The 15,891-nt window shown below is 37.7% G+C and overlaps 1 protein-coding gene across 2 annotated transcripts in view; it reads right to left on the reverse strand.

The window, feature by feature from the left end:
• The window catches only part of KITLG (KIT ligand), a 75,521-nt gene that overhangs the window by 31,448 nt on the left and 28,182 nt on the right, over window positions 1-15,891 (reverse strand). For both annotated transcript variants that reach the window (XM_003828321.6, XM_024931243.4), the window contains exon 2: window positions 9,105-9,218. In XM_003828321.6, coding sequence (XP_003828369.2) covers window positions 9,105-9,218 — 114 coding nt within the window. The remainder of the gene's footprint in view (window positions 1-9,104; window positions 9,219-15,891) is intronic.

Raw genomic sequence — 15,891 nt, forward strand, 5'->3', positions numbered from 1 at the left:
CATGGAATAATATGCAGCCATAAAAAGGATGAGTTCATGTCCTTTGCAGAGACATGGATGAAGCTGGAAACAATCATTCTCAGTAAACTAACACAACAACAGAAAACCAAACACCACATGTTCTCACTCATAAGTGGGAGTTGAACAATGAGAACACATGGACACAGGGAGGGAAACATCACACACCAGGGCCTGTTGGGTATTGGGGGGCTAGGGGAAGGATAGCACTAGGAGAAATACCTAATGTAGGTGACGGGTTGATGGCTGCAGCAAACCACCATGGCACGTGTATACCTATGTAACAAACTGCACGTTCTGCACTTGTACCCCAGAACTTAAAGTATAATTTTAAAAAATGTCAAAAAACAACAGATGCTGGTGTGGCTGCAGAGAAAAGGGAATGCATATACACTGTTCAGCCACTGTGGAAAGAAATTTGGGGATTTCTCAAAGAATTCAGAACTACCATTCAACCCAGCAATCCCATTGCTGGGTGTATATCCAAAATAAGTCCTTCTACCAAATAAACCCATGCATTTGTACGTTCATCACAGTACTATTCGCAATAGAAAGACATGGAATCGACCTATGTGCCTATCAACAATGGACCGAATAAAGACAATGTGATACATATACACCATGGAATACTATGCAGCCACAAAAAAAAACAATGAAATCATGTCTTTCGCAGGAATATGGATGCAGCTGGAGGCCATCATTGTCAGTGAATTAACACAGGAATAGAAAACCAAATATTGCATGTTCTCACTTACAAGTGGGGACTAAACACTGCATACTCATGGAAATAAAGATGGCAACAATAGATACCAGGGACAACTAGATAGGAAGCAGGAAGACAGGGTTAAAAAAACTACCTATTGGGTACCATGTTCACTACCTGGGTGATGGGATCAATCATACCCCAAACCTCAGCATCATACAATATACCCAAGTAATAAACCTTCAAATGTAGCTGCTGAATCAAAAATAATAGTTGAAAGTATCTTAAAAAGAAAAAACCACAAATATTCTAAAATCTGAAAAAAAAAAAAGAAATCTGAAACACTTTTGGTCCCAAGCATTTTGGGTAGGAAATATTCAACCCCGTAGTATATTGACTCACCTTCCAGAAAGCACAGATAACCATGAAATAAATTCTGCTTCTCTGATACATATCACTGTGGAAAGTTTCACAGAGTAGAGGGAGCCTATGGCCTGCAACTCGGAAAATACTCCTTAGAGGCAGTGAATTTAATGTATGGACTAATAGCACAGGTTCTGGAGACAGACCACTCAGGTTGGATCCTGGCCCTGAAACCTACTAACTCAGAAGTCTTGGGCAAGTCACTTCATCTACTTCAGCCTAAATTTTTACATGTGTCACATGGGAATCATGTAGAATCTAGCTGATGGATTTATAAGGATTAAATAACTCATATAAAATACTAAGTGCTTAGTTAGGCATGGTATGTGAATGAGTATGAATTTCTATTAATACTAAATGCGAGGGAGTGGGACAGTCTAGATAGAAGAAGGGTCTTATGCAAAGGCAAAGAAATGGGAAAGCTCATAATGTGTTAGGGAGACCAGTTAAGAGATAAGAAATATTCCAGGAAAACTGCATTTGAGAGGGACCCTCCAAATGTTGAGCTAAGGAGGTCAAATGGCAGGTAGTAAGGTACAGTAGGAACAGTTCTACCATCAGAACTCCACAGCAAGTTGCTTCTGCTTAGACACATAGCATCATCTCTGTGGAAGTTCTACTCCTTGTCTGTAAGATAAAGAGGGCAAACTAGATAATTTCTATAAATTCAGTCTGGTTTGACTTACTCATGTAAGTGGTGATGCAACACTGAACGTGTTTCAGCAGAGAAGGAACCTGGTAGTAAAATACCAAGATTAGTATGGTAAGACAGTTTGGAGCAAAGAGAAAACAGAGACAGACAAAAGATTAGAAGACCACTAGGAATCTGAATATACATTAAATGTTTACATGCAAACTGGAAACTAGAAAAGCAGGAACCAGGTCTAGAGTCCAGGGAGGTATTCCCTATTGGTAGGGTTAAGTGGATAAGTAACCAAGGCTATGTATTTTAAAAAACAAATCTGTTCTACTAAAGAAATTCATGGCAAAAAAAAAAATTAATTGACGGAAAATTTTACCAAAGGCCAACTCATTCTAATGAGCTCTGGTTTGGAGTGCAAGGATGTCAATACTATGCCAGATTGTAAAATAAAAAACTGCAAAAACAAGTTACTGGATGATGAGCTAACTGTGCTAGGTGGGAACCATTTACTGTCTTCTTTGAATGTCCTAACGATTGACCATGTCCAGTGACACTGGAAAAACATCCATGGGAGAACAGCATTTGGAAATGCTGGAGACTTGGCCAAGAAGAAGTCTTTGCAAGCCAAACTGGCACTGGCTGCATACCACACCCTGCAGGTATTTGGACTCAGAAGAAAAATAACTCAAAGTCAGAACACTTAACTTCCTCTCTAGATCACTGATCTAAAAACCTTTGGATCTCATGGTTCAAGGGTCACTGAGGTCCCTAAATCTCATGAGATCAGTGGCCACCTTGGACATCTTTGCAAGACCCTTACTTGTTATGCTGTCTCTCCCAAGTCCAAGGCAGGAATCAAAATTCAGTAGTTATCTATGACTCCCTTGACACTTTTATAAAATGCTGTGCATATGTCAACTTTTCTGGGGAAAGAGTCTATGATTTTCAGACCTAGCAAAGTTTAATAATCATGGCTGTAGAGGAAAAAAGCTCTACACTTCTATCATCGTTCACTCAGGTACAGTAGCTTACTATGTTAGTTGTTCAACCTTCAGAAATAACACCCACCAAAAAAGCTTTTTGCTTCTTTGTTTCTCCTAAAAAATTATCTACCACTAATATTGACTAAAAATCTAACCAACCAGGTGTATTACCTATAGTTTTCAAATGTAACTGGACTTTTTTAAAATGGTAACTCAATTAGTGATTAAAAATAAATTGGCAGGGCACAGTGGTTCATACCTGTAATCCTACTGCTTTAAGAAGCCAAGGTGAGAGGATTGCTTAAAGCCAGGAGTTTGAGATCAGACTTGGCAACAAAGTGAGAGTCCATCTCAAGAAAAAAATTTAAAAAATTAGTCAGGTATGGTGGCAACTACTCTGGAGTCCCAGCTACTAGAGAGGCTGAGGCAGGAGGATCACTTGAGCCCAGGAGTTTGAGGCTCCCGAGAGCCATGACTGCACCACTGTACCCCAGACTGGGTAATAGACACCCTGTCTCAAAAAAAAATTAAGATGACAACTTCAGGAGGCTTTTCAAGGTCATCTTTCCTCAGTAAAGAATATCTAAATAAAGATAGATAACAATTTTTTCTTTCAAATAGAAGAGATTATAAACTACAATATTTAGGGAGTGTATAATACCTCATGATGATGACATACCTTATGATGATGACACACCTTATGATGATGATTCCAATTAAGTAACTAACTGAGCTTCTACAATATGATAGCTTCCTAATCACAGTAAGATAAGGTGACTACTATTCAGGAAATAAAATTCAGTAGGTTACAATGATAATTCATTAATTGTAGTTGAAACTTACATCTTAAACTACTGGGAAGGCATTATAAATTATGAACTGCATTACTGTGCCTCAATGATAGGTAGTTAAGGGGTCAAACCTCTACTCAACTATTTCCCAAGTGATGATAATCAGATTACTAAATACCACTAGATCTCAGCTTTCTAACCAATATACTGGGCTAAAAATAGTTATCTTGTAAGGTTATGAAAAGTAAAGGAGACAATCCATGCAAAGTGTTTCTGCATGGTGTCTATGTACTCATAACTATTGTTCTAAAAAACCAAGGAGCAGGCTGCACATGGTGGCTTACACCTGTAATCCCAGAATTTTGGGAGGCAGAGGTGGGAGGATCTCTTGGGGCCAGGAGTTTGAGACCAGCCTGGGCAACATAATGGGACCCACATCTCTACAAAAGATAAAAATAAAAATTCAACGAGCAGAAGACATATTATCCAAGTAGTTTATTCTATAAAGGAAGAACAATGTTTTCCTAACAATAAGACTCATGCTTGATAATATAGCAATCTATCTAGAGTTTTAATAAATATTATTTCTAATAGTCCTTTTTTTAAAATACAAAATGTCCTAAATTTAGCTTTAAATAGAGAAAGAATTTTCTGCTGACCACAGGAGCAGAAATTAAAATGCTAAATATTGCAACCTAATAAAATAAAATTTGGAAACTATCTTTCAAACTATTATTTTTTGAAGGTCAAACAAAATTATGTGAAATCTTCACTATTAATGATATACCTAGGTCATCTGAAGAAAAGCTTAGAATTCATCCAGAAATGGGGACATTCAGAGACTCCAATTCTTCACTTTAATGCAGTGGTAATTCTACTTGAGGGACATAATATTTGAAGAAGAAAAATAATCAGAATTAATCAAAACTGTCTATTCAAAGTGTGAAAATGTGTTATCTGAGGATATTTTTATAATCTCTCATTACGATAATCTCCATGAATCATGTATAAATATAGCCAACTTGAAATAAGTGCCTATCACAAGACCAGGAAGACAATAGATTCCTTTGTTCTAATGCTATCTTACTAATTTGTAGACTGACCTTGAAAAGACAGAGTAATTTCACCTTTACGAGATGGAGATGGGACCTTAAGAAACATTTTGAGGAAGACAAGTTATTACCCAATAGAAAGTTAAAGACAAAACATTTTTTCTCTTTAGCAACAAAATCATATTGAGTTAAATTGCCTCAAATGAAGAAACAAAGTCGTCACAAACAAAGAGAAGAGTAGGGAGAATACACAGAGAAAACTAGTTTGAACTTTTTCAATATCTGGATTTCCTTCCTATATGAACAATTACAACTACTAAAATCTGCAACCTAACTATCCCATAGATACAAGTTATAAAAGCTTGATTCATCCTCTTCCCAGATACTTGACCCTTTCTTTAGGTAAGTCTGAGTTTGCCATTTAAAACAAATGTTGCAACATTTTTTTAGAAACAAAGCAAAATGTTCTGTAAATAGATGAACTATTATGCTTAGTAAACAGGCCAGAAGCATTTCGAATAAAAACCACGGGGACTGTAGGGGCAGTACAAAGTGTTCAAGAAGAAATTAAAAAAAAAATTTGACATTAAAGTCATAAATCATGTGCTTCTGTGACATGAGAATCACTTCAAGCAAAAAAACTTCAAGTGTGTGGGCACAGTGCAGGTTGCCACCTAATGCAAAGATGAAACTGGTAGGGGCTGCAAAGGAATGATTTCCATTGAAGGAATAACTGTGAGCACAGGCAAAAATGGACTGTCAGGCCACTTTCTTTCCCTCACATAAAATGTAGCAAGGTTATGTCTGCAAAGCAAATTCCTCTTATCCTATATAACCTCCTTCAGTCGAGTCATTATTGAATTATTCCAAGAGGTGCAACCTGAAAAAACATCATTATGGAATAAAATAATTTCAAAGCTGAAAAGGGCCTCCAAGTTTCTCTAATTTAGTAGTTCTTATCTTCTTTGGTGTCTTAGATTTCTCTGAGAAATGATAAAAGCTACACACTCTCCTCAGAAATGAACATAAGGCATATGAAGGCAGCACAATTCTGAGCCTCATGTGTAAGCATTTGAAGTTTGTCAGCCCTAGATTAATAACTATTGATCATGTCCATGTTCCTCATTTGAAAAATTAGGAAATTGAATGCCAGAAAGATTCAGTGATTTGTCCAAGGCCACACAGCCAGGTAATAGTGGAGCTGGTATTAAAAAAACCTAGCATTCCCGACTTCCTTCAAGATGCTCTGCCCCACCATGTATAGAGAAAGGCTGTGATTATCTACATACATAAATCTCAACAGTCCCTCATGTTGCTGTTTGAATAAATGAAATTACTAAGTTAGGATAGGAACACTCCACTTCTTTTCAAACATTAAAATACACACACACACATGCACACACACACACACACACTCTATAAACATTACGGCCTAAGCAGTCCTGATACTTCTACATAAATAACTTTTATGTAGATGCTAGTTGGAAACATTAGGGTTCTTACACCCCATCTCCACAAGTTGAGATTCGGTATAGTGATGCCCTTAGAGCTGTACCTTAAATAAGTCCCTGAGAGACTACCAGTAGTGACCTACTTTAAACATATTTTGAAGATTTGTATTAACCTGGCATCCTTATAAGTCTATACAACACAGATGATAACTAGTCATAATAGGAATTGAGATTAAATAAGAGTCAAGACATTTTGGTTTCTAAACAATGACAGAAGAGACCATCGAGAGCAATTGCTCTTAAGCCTCCTTTCAGAATTTTGTTAAAAATATAGATGTTTGGATCCCTCTTTCAGACTTACCAAAGTAGTTTCTTGGTGTAGTCCCAGGCACCTGTAATTTTTATTATTATTATTATACTTTAAGTTCTAGGGTACATGTGCACAACGTGCAGGTTTGTTACATAGGTATACACATATCATGTTGCTTTGCTGCACCCATCAGCTCGTCATTTACATTAGGTATTTCTCCAAACGCTATCCCTCCTCCAGGCCCCCACCCCCCAACAGGCCCCAGTGTGTAATGTTCCCCTCCCTGTGTCCCTGTGTTCTCATTGTTCAACTCCCACTTATGAGTGAGAACATGCGGTGTTTGGTTTTCTGTTCTTGTGATATTTTGCTGAGAATAATTGTTTCCAGCTTCATCCATGTCCCTTCAAAGGACATGAACTCATCTTTTTTTATGGCTGCATAGTATTCCATGGTGTATATTTGTGAAATTTTCTTTATCCAGTCTTCTATTATTGATGGACATTTGGGTTGGTTCCAAGTCTTTGCTATTGTGAATAGAGGTACCCATAATTTTCATCAGCATGACAGGTGATTGTGATGCTCACTAAAGTAAAGCACATCATTTCCTCTTCTTCACTCACCCAGCAAACATTTAATGAACATCATCTACTTTGCTTTCCCCGCCCTTCTCATATCACCATTAAAATTCCCAGATGAATAATTTAGCCAACAACTGACTTAGACCATTGGGTATTAAGATAACATACATTAAAAAGTAGTTTTGCACCATTACATCTTCAAGGGTCTATCTTGCTTTGTAGACTTATTTTTTTCCTTCATCTTGTCTCTAAAAACTTTATCTTCCTTATAGAAAGCTAAGATCATGTGCAGGTTTGCTAGACTAGGTCATCTCGCACAAGTTTACTATAACATTTTCTGTATGATTCTGCTTGGTCTTGTCAATAGCTTCTAGAATCTGAGAACAATTTATTGATAAATGAATTTAGGCATGGGCATAAGTAGTCAGATGGGAGCTAAGATAGTGACTGATCTCATGGTGCTTACTACCATCCTACTTCCAGTAATGCCACCTGACACTCATTTCAGCTCTGAACTGAGGCACTTAGTATGGTTCCTCTTCCCTAAGTTCACATAATCATAAAATAGTAACAGTGTCTAACACTGTTTACTATGTGCTATGTGTCAAATATTTACTATGTGCTAGGCACTGTGCTCACTATGGGCTTAGGCTGCATTATTACAATTTATCCTCAGATCCCGCTGACATATTATCTCTATTTAACAGATGAAGAAACTGAGGCTAGAAGGGATCAAGTGCCTTGACTAAGATCACACAGCCATCACATGTTAAGTCTAGACTAGAATCCAGGTCATTCACAAAAGTTAGATTTTAAACACATACTGTCCTTTTAGTATTGTTTCTTGGGTCACAAACTAACAAGCAACTCAAGGAAAAAAAACATGATCTATTTTTAAACAGTATGTTTTTTTTAAAAAAAAAAGTACTCCCCCCTCACCCCCATCCCTATACACAATAGCTAACTGGGTATATAGCAGACAACTCTTGCATGGCTTTGCTCACAGTTCCCTCAAGTAAGACATACTGATACATCTGCTGCTGCTGCATGGAAGAATGCTTTTAAACCTGAACTCTCTGGGTCCTAAGGAATTTGTATAAATTGTGTCTGTGTGTTTCTAATTCTATATTGAGGCTAAGCCAGCAAGACTTCAACAGTGGCCTTAAACTTCTGTTTTGAAGTTCTATTATAAACCCAAAATAAGACATATACACCAGAAAATATATATCAAGAGGAGGGAAGATAAATAGAGCCCCTTCTACTCCTTATCCCAGTACCTCAAAAAATAAACTTTTCATCCTTTTCTCCATATCACAACCCTCATTTCTTACCTATTCTCGCATCACCTCGGTTCTCTAGTCAGTATTTAAATAACTAGGAATTTAAAAATTGCTTCTCAAGCTTTGTTCATCCTGAAATCATACATGGTTCAAAAAAGCATTAAGATCTCCCCTAGATCATGACGGTTGGGAAGGATGCATTCCAGATGTGTTATGCCCTCTCTGTGGCTTGATCTTGAGAGAAAGCATCTGGAGAAGCATAGCATGGAGCTGGCAGTGACTTGGGGAAGCAATGCAAATGCTTTCGCTGAGGGAAGAGTTCAACGTGACAAACCAGGGAGATGAGTCCCTTCAACATGTGGGCAATGAATCACCTCTCTATGTTCCCTGAAGGAGCAAACACCCACTGACATGTGACAGGGTCTTCCTGCTGATTGAATTGGGAGAATAGCCATTTCAGATTTCCTTTCATTAGGCTTTTTAAAGAAGAGTAGGAAGACATGTGAAGGGGAAATAGAACATGCTGGGAAACCCACTGGAGAGATTATGGGGAACAAGCTGGGGCAAGCCCATCAGCACACAGCGAACTCTCCAAGGTCCTTCACTGCCTATGAAGGATGGGGAGAAGACCAGCAAAGAAGCAGTCACAGCAGTGGTGTGCAACTAGCCAGTTTTACCAACAAATTATCCATGACCCTAAATATCTCACTACCTGCTTTCTATAAACCCTTTATTGTAACCCAGTGATTACTTTCCCCACTTTAGGAAAACATTACTTTGGGGCAAGAAAAATCTAAATCTTTTATCAACAAGCACAGGAAAAAGAGCCACAGCTCTTTTTTACACAGCACGGTAAAGCATTCCTTACTTACCAATTTAGTGACGTCTTTTACATTATTAGTCACACGATTCCTGCAGATCCCTTCAGTTTTGACGAGAGGATTAAATAGGAGCAGCTGAAGATAAATGCAAGTGAGAATCCAAGTCTAAATGAAAACAGAAAAATTGCTTGGTGATCATCAGTTAAAATCTGTAATCATTCAAACTTTTAACATCTAATGCCTTGATGCACAAAAAGATCAGTCTAATATATGTGATTGGCTTAAATGCAATTAAATATTACGCATTCAAGCTATGCTCACCAAAGTTTTTAAAAGCTTTTAGTTAAAATCCATTTTGAATTATTCTCTCAATGACAATATTGTTAACTTTTGTTAAAAACTTTCTTCAGCCAATTTCCCAATGGCAATTAGGAATAAACTTGTAGCAGCATGTTAAAGACTTAGCCCTTAGGGTATCTTCTAAAAACCAGAGAATGCATAAAATGTATACCTTATGGCACCAAAAGAAACATCTTATTTCTACTTTAAATGTAGACTGCTTGGCAAGAAGCAGCATAATCCCTGAGCAGTGCTTTAATCCAATAATCTACAATAGCACACCAAGTTAAAGTGAGAGAGATGTATATTTTTAGACCTAAGAGAATTCCACTGAATTTGTGAGACATCAAAAGAATATTTTGAAACACAGCTTTTTAGCCACTTAAGGAAAATATTTCCTAAGCCAATAGGAAGGCATTCTTGAACCCTAGCAGAAAGTAATCTGTCTTCTCTCTCTCTCTCTTGAACACACATAACCTACACATCGGCTTGAAAATAACATTTTCTATTATGTATTATAGTTGCTTTTATGCATGACTTATTTTTCCTTATTACACTGTAGAGTTTCAAGAACTTGTGCAACTGATTTATCTTTGTAGTATCTTCACAACACATAACACAGTGTCTTGCATATAAAAAGTCCTTAATAAATATTTGCTGGGTCAATCAGTGGTCAAGGTAAAAATATATCCTGATGCTCAAATTCAATAACCATTTATTGAATATATATTATGCAACAGGAACAACGCCAGTCACTAGGGTAACAAAGATGTTGAAGATGCCCTTGAAACTCAGAGGCAGGTAAATAAATAACACTCACATCTTGTGATAAACACTTTCGGAACACAGAAGAGGAAGCAATTAATCAATTAACCTTAAGGGGGAGAACCAGTTGCAGGAAGACAGTGCCAAGAAAAGCCAGAAAGAAAATGTGACTGTGGCTGGATTTAGGAGGACAAGGAGGATTTGCAAGGGCTGACAAAGAAAAGATGAACGTTCCAGGAAAAATAAACAGCATGACAAAACCATGCAGATGTGAAGACATCTTAAAATATGTGCACATTCTTTTATGAGATACCATTCTTCTGTAAAATCTTAAAATTACACAAGAGTCCAGATGCACATGGCTAGAAATCTTCTCTATTTACATAGCTAGCCATATTAAAAAGGAACTGGATTATTATTTTCAATTAATATCTGCATGCTAACTAGATATTATACTAGAACAAATAGTGATTATTATTTGCTAAAATTTCTAAAACTACAATGCTAATTACATGGATATAGTGGTTTGTATTCAAGATTGAAATCCTTTTATTCCCTTACCACCATGGTCTATTTTAGCAGTAATCCTGCATAATTTTATTTAAGGCTACTTCTAGCATTGTGGGGTCACACTCTTCATAGTATCATCTTTCTTGGACCACAGTGAAGACTAAGTTGTATAAATTATTTCTGTTTGAGGATTCTTCTTTTTGGACAGACAACCCCTACATACAAACTGTCCCTTAATAACAGTCTTCCTTCACATGTGTAAATATAATTTATTAAAGTCAGCTTTCTTTTATATTGTCATTGCTAAGATGTAACCTCCCTGGAAATATATTTCTCTAAACCCCTCTTTCTGATGTGATTTGGGAACTTTCTCTAAGGATCTCTGTAATGGACCAATCTCAGAAATGACCATAATCATATCCTTTGCTCAAAGAAATGTAATGGCAGAAATTCTGTTACTGGTCTTCGCAATCCTTTACGCCTGGCTTTGAATAAATACTAAAGAAACATTTGTTTTCTCATTCATCTAACAAGTATTTATTGAGTATCTGGTGTATACCAGGCATTGTCCTAGGTGCTAGGCCTATATAATGAACAAAATTCCTGCCCTCATAAGGCTTAATCAACAAACATAAGTAACTAGGTTATACAGTATGTCAAAAGGTGTCAAAAGCTATGGGAAAAATAAGATTAGAGCAAGGTAAAGGGGATCGGGATCATAATGTCTACTCTGCCTTACTGGTGATCTTGGGTTCAGAGTGACAATCACAGTCATGAGTCACAGGAGGCTTTGCCCAGCACCAAGTGTACTGCTGAGTTTTAAGAAAGGTTAGGTTGGCCGGGCGTGGCGGCTCATGCCTGTAATCCCAGCACTTTAGGAGGCCGAGGTGGGTGGATCATGAGGTCAGGAGATCGAGACCAGCCTGGCCAACATGGTGAATCCCCATCTCTACTAAAAATACAAAAATTAGCTGGGTGTGGCAGTGCATGCCTGTAATCCCAGGTACTCGGGAGGCTGAGGCAGGAGAATCGTTTGAACCCGTGAGGCGGAGGTTGCAGTGAGCCAAGATTGCGCCACTGCACTCTAGCCTGGCGACAAAAGCTAGACTCCATCACCAAAAAAAAAAAAAAAAAAAAAGTTAGATAACAAAAGAGTACATACAGCACAAGCAGAGCAGACTCCCAGGCCATCTCTGATATCAGAAAGTCATTGAACACTCAAGATACGTGTGGCAATGATAGGTGATGTTGGGTAGGTAGAATCATTCCTTCTGCTTATACCTTGCTAGCTGAGCAGCTTTTTAGGGATATGGCATGAACTTCTATTCATTTTCTAGAGCAGCTACCCCCACCAGTACCAGTCTCAACAATAAAATATTAATACATATCAGTGCATGACATATGCTTGTAATAAAGCACACATCAGTGCCTGCTACCTAGTAACTTCAGCTGAATTCCCTTGGAGGAAGTATAGATGTACACCTAAAAGTTTCTTGAGTCCTTGTTGAAAGAAGACTTATAGGGAGGGTCAAATCACCAGGCATCTCTGAGTCTCGAGAAGAGCCATAGAACTAACTCTACTCTTTTCTTTCCAGAGATTGCAGTATGGGTGGAAACAGCTTGAAATTTTTAACAGGGTAATATTGATAAGTGTCTCATTAAGAAGATAAAATTTCACCAAAGATTGGACAAAGCTAAGGCAGTAATCCACGCAGACATCTGTGTGAAGAGTACTGCATACAGAGAGAAAAGCTGGTGCCAAGGTCCTAAGGTCTATTTAAGGCGTCTGTTATTTAAGACATAGCAAGAGTAAATTAGGGAGCAGTAGAAGATGATGATGTCAGAGAGACAATGGAGAGGACAGCTCATGTAGGGCGTTGAAGCCTATTGCCCAGACATTGACTCTTACTTGAATAAAATAGGATTTATTGCAAGATTTTGAGCAGAGGAGGGATATATACTTCAGAATAAAAATAAATTAATTAAATAAGATCAGTCTGATTGCTATAATAAAAATAGACTTTAGGGTGACAACAGGTAGAAAATGAAACCGACAAGTTGGGAGGTTGCTGCCGTAATCCAATCAAGAAAGGGTTATAGTAATACATTGACTGAAAGTGGTTAGATTCTGGACATCTTCTGAAGGCTGAACCATGAGAATTTCCTGACAGAGTACAATTTGAGAGAAAGAGTCAAAGATGACTATAAGAACTTTGGTATGAACAACTGGAAAGATGGTGTTGCCATCAACTGATATGGGGAAGACTGGGGGTAGAGAAGGTTTGGAGGGCAGATCAGGAGTTAAATTTTGAGTATGTTAAGTTTAAGATGTCTTTGAGATATTCTAGTGATAATGCCAGGTCAAGAGATTTAAATCTGGACTTAGGAGGGAAACTTGGGGTGCAGATATAAATATGATAGCCTTCCATATATAAGCAAATGAGTGGATGAGATCACCAAGGGAGTGAGTAAAAGTATAAAAAAGAACAAAGAACTGAGCATGCTATGGTGTTCTAACCTTAAGGGATCTGACAGAAGAGTGAGAACCCACAAAAGAGTCCAAGAGAGCAAAGCAAAAAGATCATGGAAGGAAGCCAAGACTTTAAAAAAGTACTTTAAGGAAAATAGGGTCAAACTATGTCAAATGCCAGTTATAGGCCGAGTAAGACAAGGACTGATAACTGACCACTGGTTTGGCAACATTAAGGTCACTGGTAATATTAACAAGAGCAGTTTTATTGAAGTGGTATGGGAAAAAGCCAGTCTACAGTGGGTTTTAGAAAGCAGGAGACGAGATTAACCAGAAACAGTGAGTATGAACAGCTGTTTTGAAGAGTTTTCCTTCAAAGGAGAGCAACTGGATAAACAAACACATAAATAAATAAAACCAAGATGGGGAAGTAGCTGGCAAGAAATTGGGGGTGAAGAGAGTTTTATTTGTAAGAAGGTTGAAATGCCAGAATGAGTGTATGCCTATGGGAATGATCCAGTAGGAGGAAGCAATTGGCAATATAGGTCAGAAGAGAGGGGACTGCTTGGGCAACAGCCTTGAGCAGGAAAGAAGGGGTGAGATTCAGTTCTCAAGTAGAAATTGTGGCTTTAAATAGGAGTACAGGTAGTTCAATGCTATCAGGCAGAGCGCTGGAATGTGAATGCAGATGCTGGTGGTGTTTTGGGAACAATTCCATGAATAGAGCTAAAGGTTACTGAACATTTACTATATACCAAGCATCTTGGATATCTAATAAGGAAAAAAATAACTTTCGTATATCCTAATTTTAAAGATGAAGGAGTTGAGGTACAGGGTGGTTTGGTGACTTCTGAGTGGTGAAATCAGTAAGCCCAGGTCTGTCCAATTCTAACTCCTGTCCTTTTAGCCCCTCTACACTGTCCCAGAACTCCTGCAAATCTGTTAGATGATTTGTGAGAACTGTGATGCGGTAGCAGATCTCTAAAACTTTAATACTTTTGCAAATATCAAGCATATGGAGACAAGTCTGTTCCATATTCCATGCCACAGCTGAATAGTCTACATTATTCAAGTCATCATAATTTTTAATATATGTCCTTTGATAGTTCCTTAAAATATATCAACACAGACTGCTATAATAATTGAAGAATGATTTGATCAGGGCAACATAAATTTTTTTTGCATCAGTTAAATTCAAATATCTTACAAAGACACGGTTTTGTTCATTTTATAAAAATCCACTGGGTCAATGCTAAAATTAAATCTATGTTAGCTTATGAACATTCAAATATCTCTGAAAAACCTATATTTCTTAAGCCCTTTATTTTAAAGCCATTATAAATAAATTCATATTGTAATTTAATTTTGCATATACTTTGCATTAAAAATATCCACCTTTCATAAAATTAAAGAATTCATTCTGGCATAGCTAAACATTAGGACAGGGAGATAATCAAGTTAAAAATACTGAGATTTTTGCCAAGCAGTAATGACATCTCCTTCATCAGTATACTCAGGAGAGAGCTGAAATGCAGAGCTTACTTCTTTATATAAAAAAGAAATTTTTCAGTATTAACTTTTCTACACAGAAGTCTTTCTAATATTGTACACACACTTTGATTTCTTAAACAGTGAATTGAAATATTAAACTTTGCTTTTCTGTGACGGTTCAGGTTCATCAAATAAAAGGAAGACTTTCAAAGTATCTCAGTTATGTAGTTGTAGCTTCCCTTCTCCAAGTGGTTCCAAATTACTATACTTGTTTGTATAACTTTTAAAAATTTATTTTAGGTTTCATTTGTTTGTTCCTTAGTTTTCCTGTTTCCCCCAGATTGTCAGGTCATTACTTGCAACATATTGTTACTGCTAACATGCCTATTTCTAGTCTCCTGCACTCTTGATGATGAACACAACACATGTCCCATATGGGAGCTTACAGCAGGAAGTATAATGGCCCCAAAGATGTCCATGTCCTAATTCTTGGAACTTGTGAATATATCACCACACATGGCAAAATGGACTTTCCAGACATGATTACGTTAAGAACTAGAGATGAAGAGACTATCCTAGATTCCCTGGGTCCAATCTAATCCCCACGGTCCTTAAAAATGGAGACTATTTTCCAGCTCTGTTCAGAGAGAGGTGCAATGATGGAAGAAGGGTCGGGGAAATGTGACCTGAAAAGGACTCAACACGTCCTTGCTGGCATTGAAAATAGAGAGAAGGGACCAAGAGTCAAGAAATGTAGGCAGCTTCTAGAAGCTGCAAAAGAGAAAGAAATAGATTCTCCCCTAGAGCCTTTGGAAAGCAACATAGTCCAACTGATACTTTGATGTAAGTGAGCCCTATTTTGAACATTTGATCTTCAAAATTATGATAATTTTTTTTTTTTTTTTTGACAGAGTCTCTCTCTGTTGCTCAGGCTGGGATGCAGTGGTGCAATCTCGGCTCACTGCAACCTCCGCCTCCCAGATTCAAGTGATTCTCCTGCCTCAGCCTCCCAAGTAGCTGGGATTATAGGTGCCTGCCACCATGGCTGGCCTTTTTCTTTTCTTTTTTTTTTGTATTTTTGGTAGAGACGGAGTTTCACCATGTTGGCCAGGCTGGTCTTGAACTCCTGAGCTCAGGTAATCCACCCGCTTCAGCCTCCCAAAATGCTGAGATTACAGGCATGAGCCACTGCACCCAGCCAGTCACTAAATTTTTGGTAATTTATTACAGCAGCAATAGAAAAATAAAACACAGCTCAATTGA

The sequence above is a fragment of the Pan paniscus genome, chromosome 10 (genome assembly GCF_029289425.2).
Source record: "Pan paniscus chromosome 10, NHGRI_mPanPan1-v2.0_pri, whole genome shotgun sequence".
Classification (NCBI taxonomy): domain Eukaryota; kingdom Metazoa; phylum Chordata; class Mammalia; order Primates; family Hominidae; genus Pan; species Pan paniscus.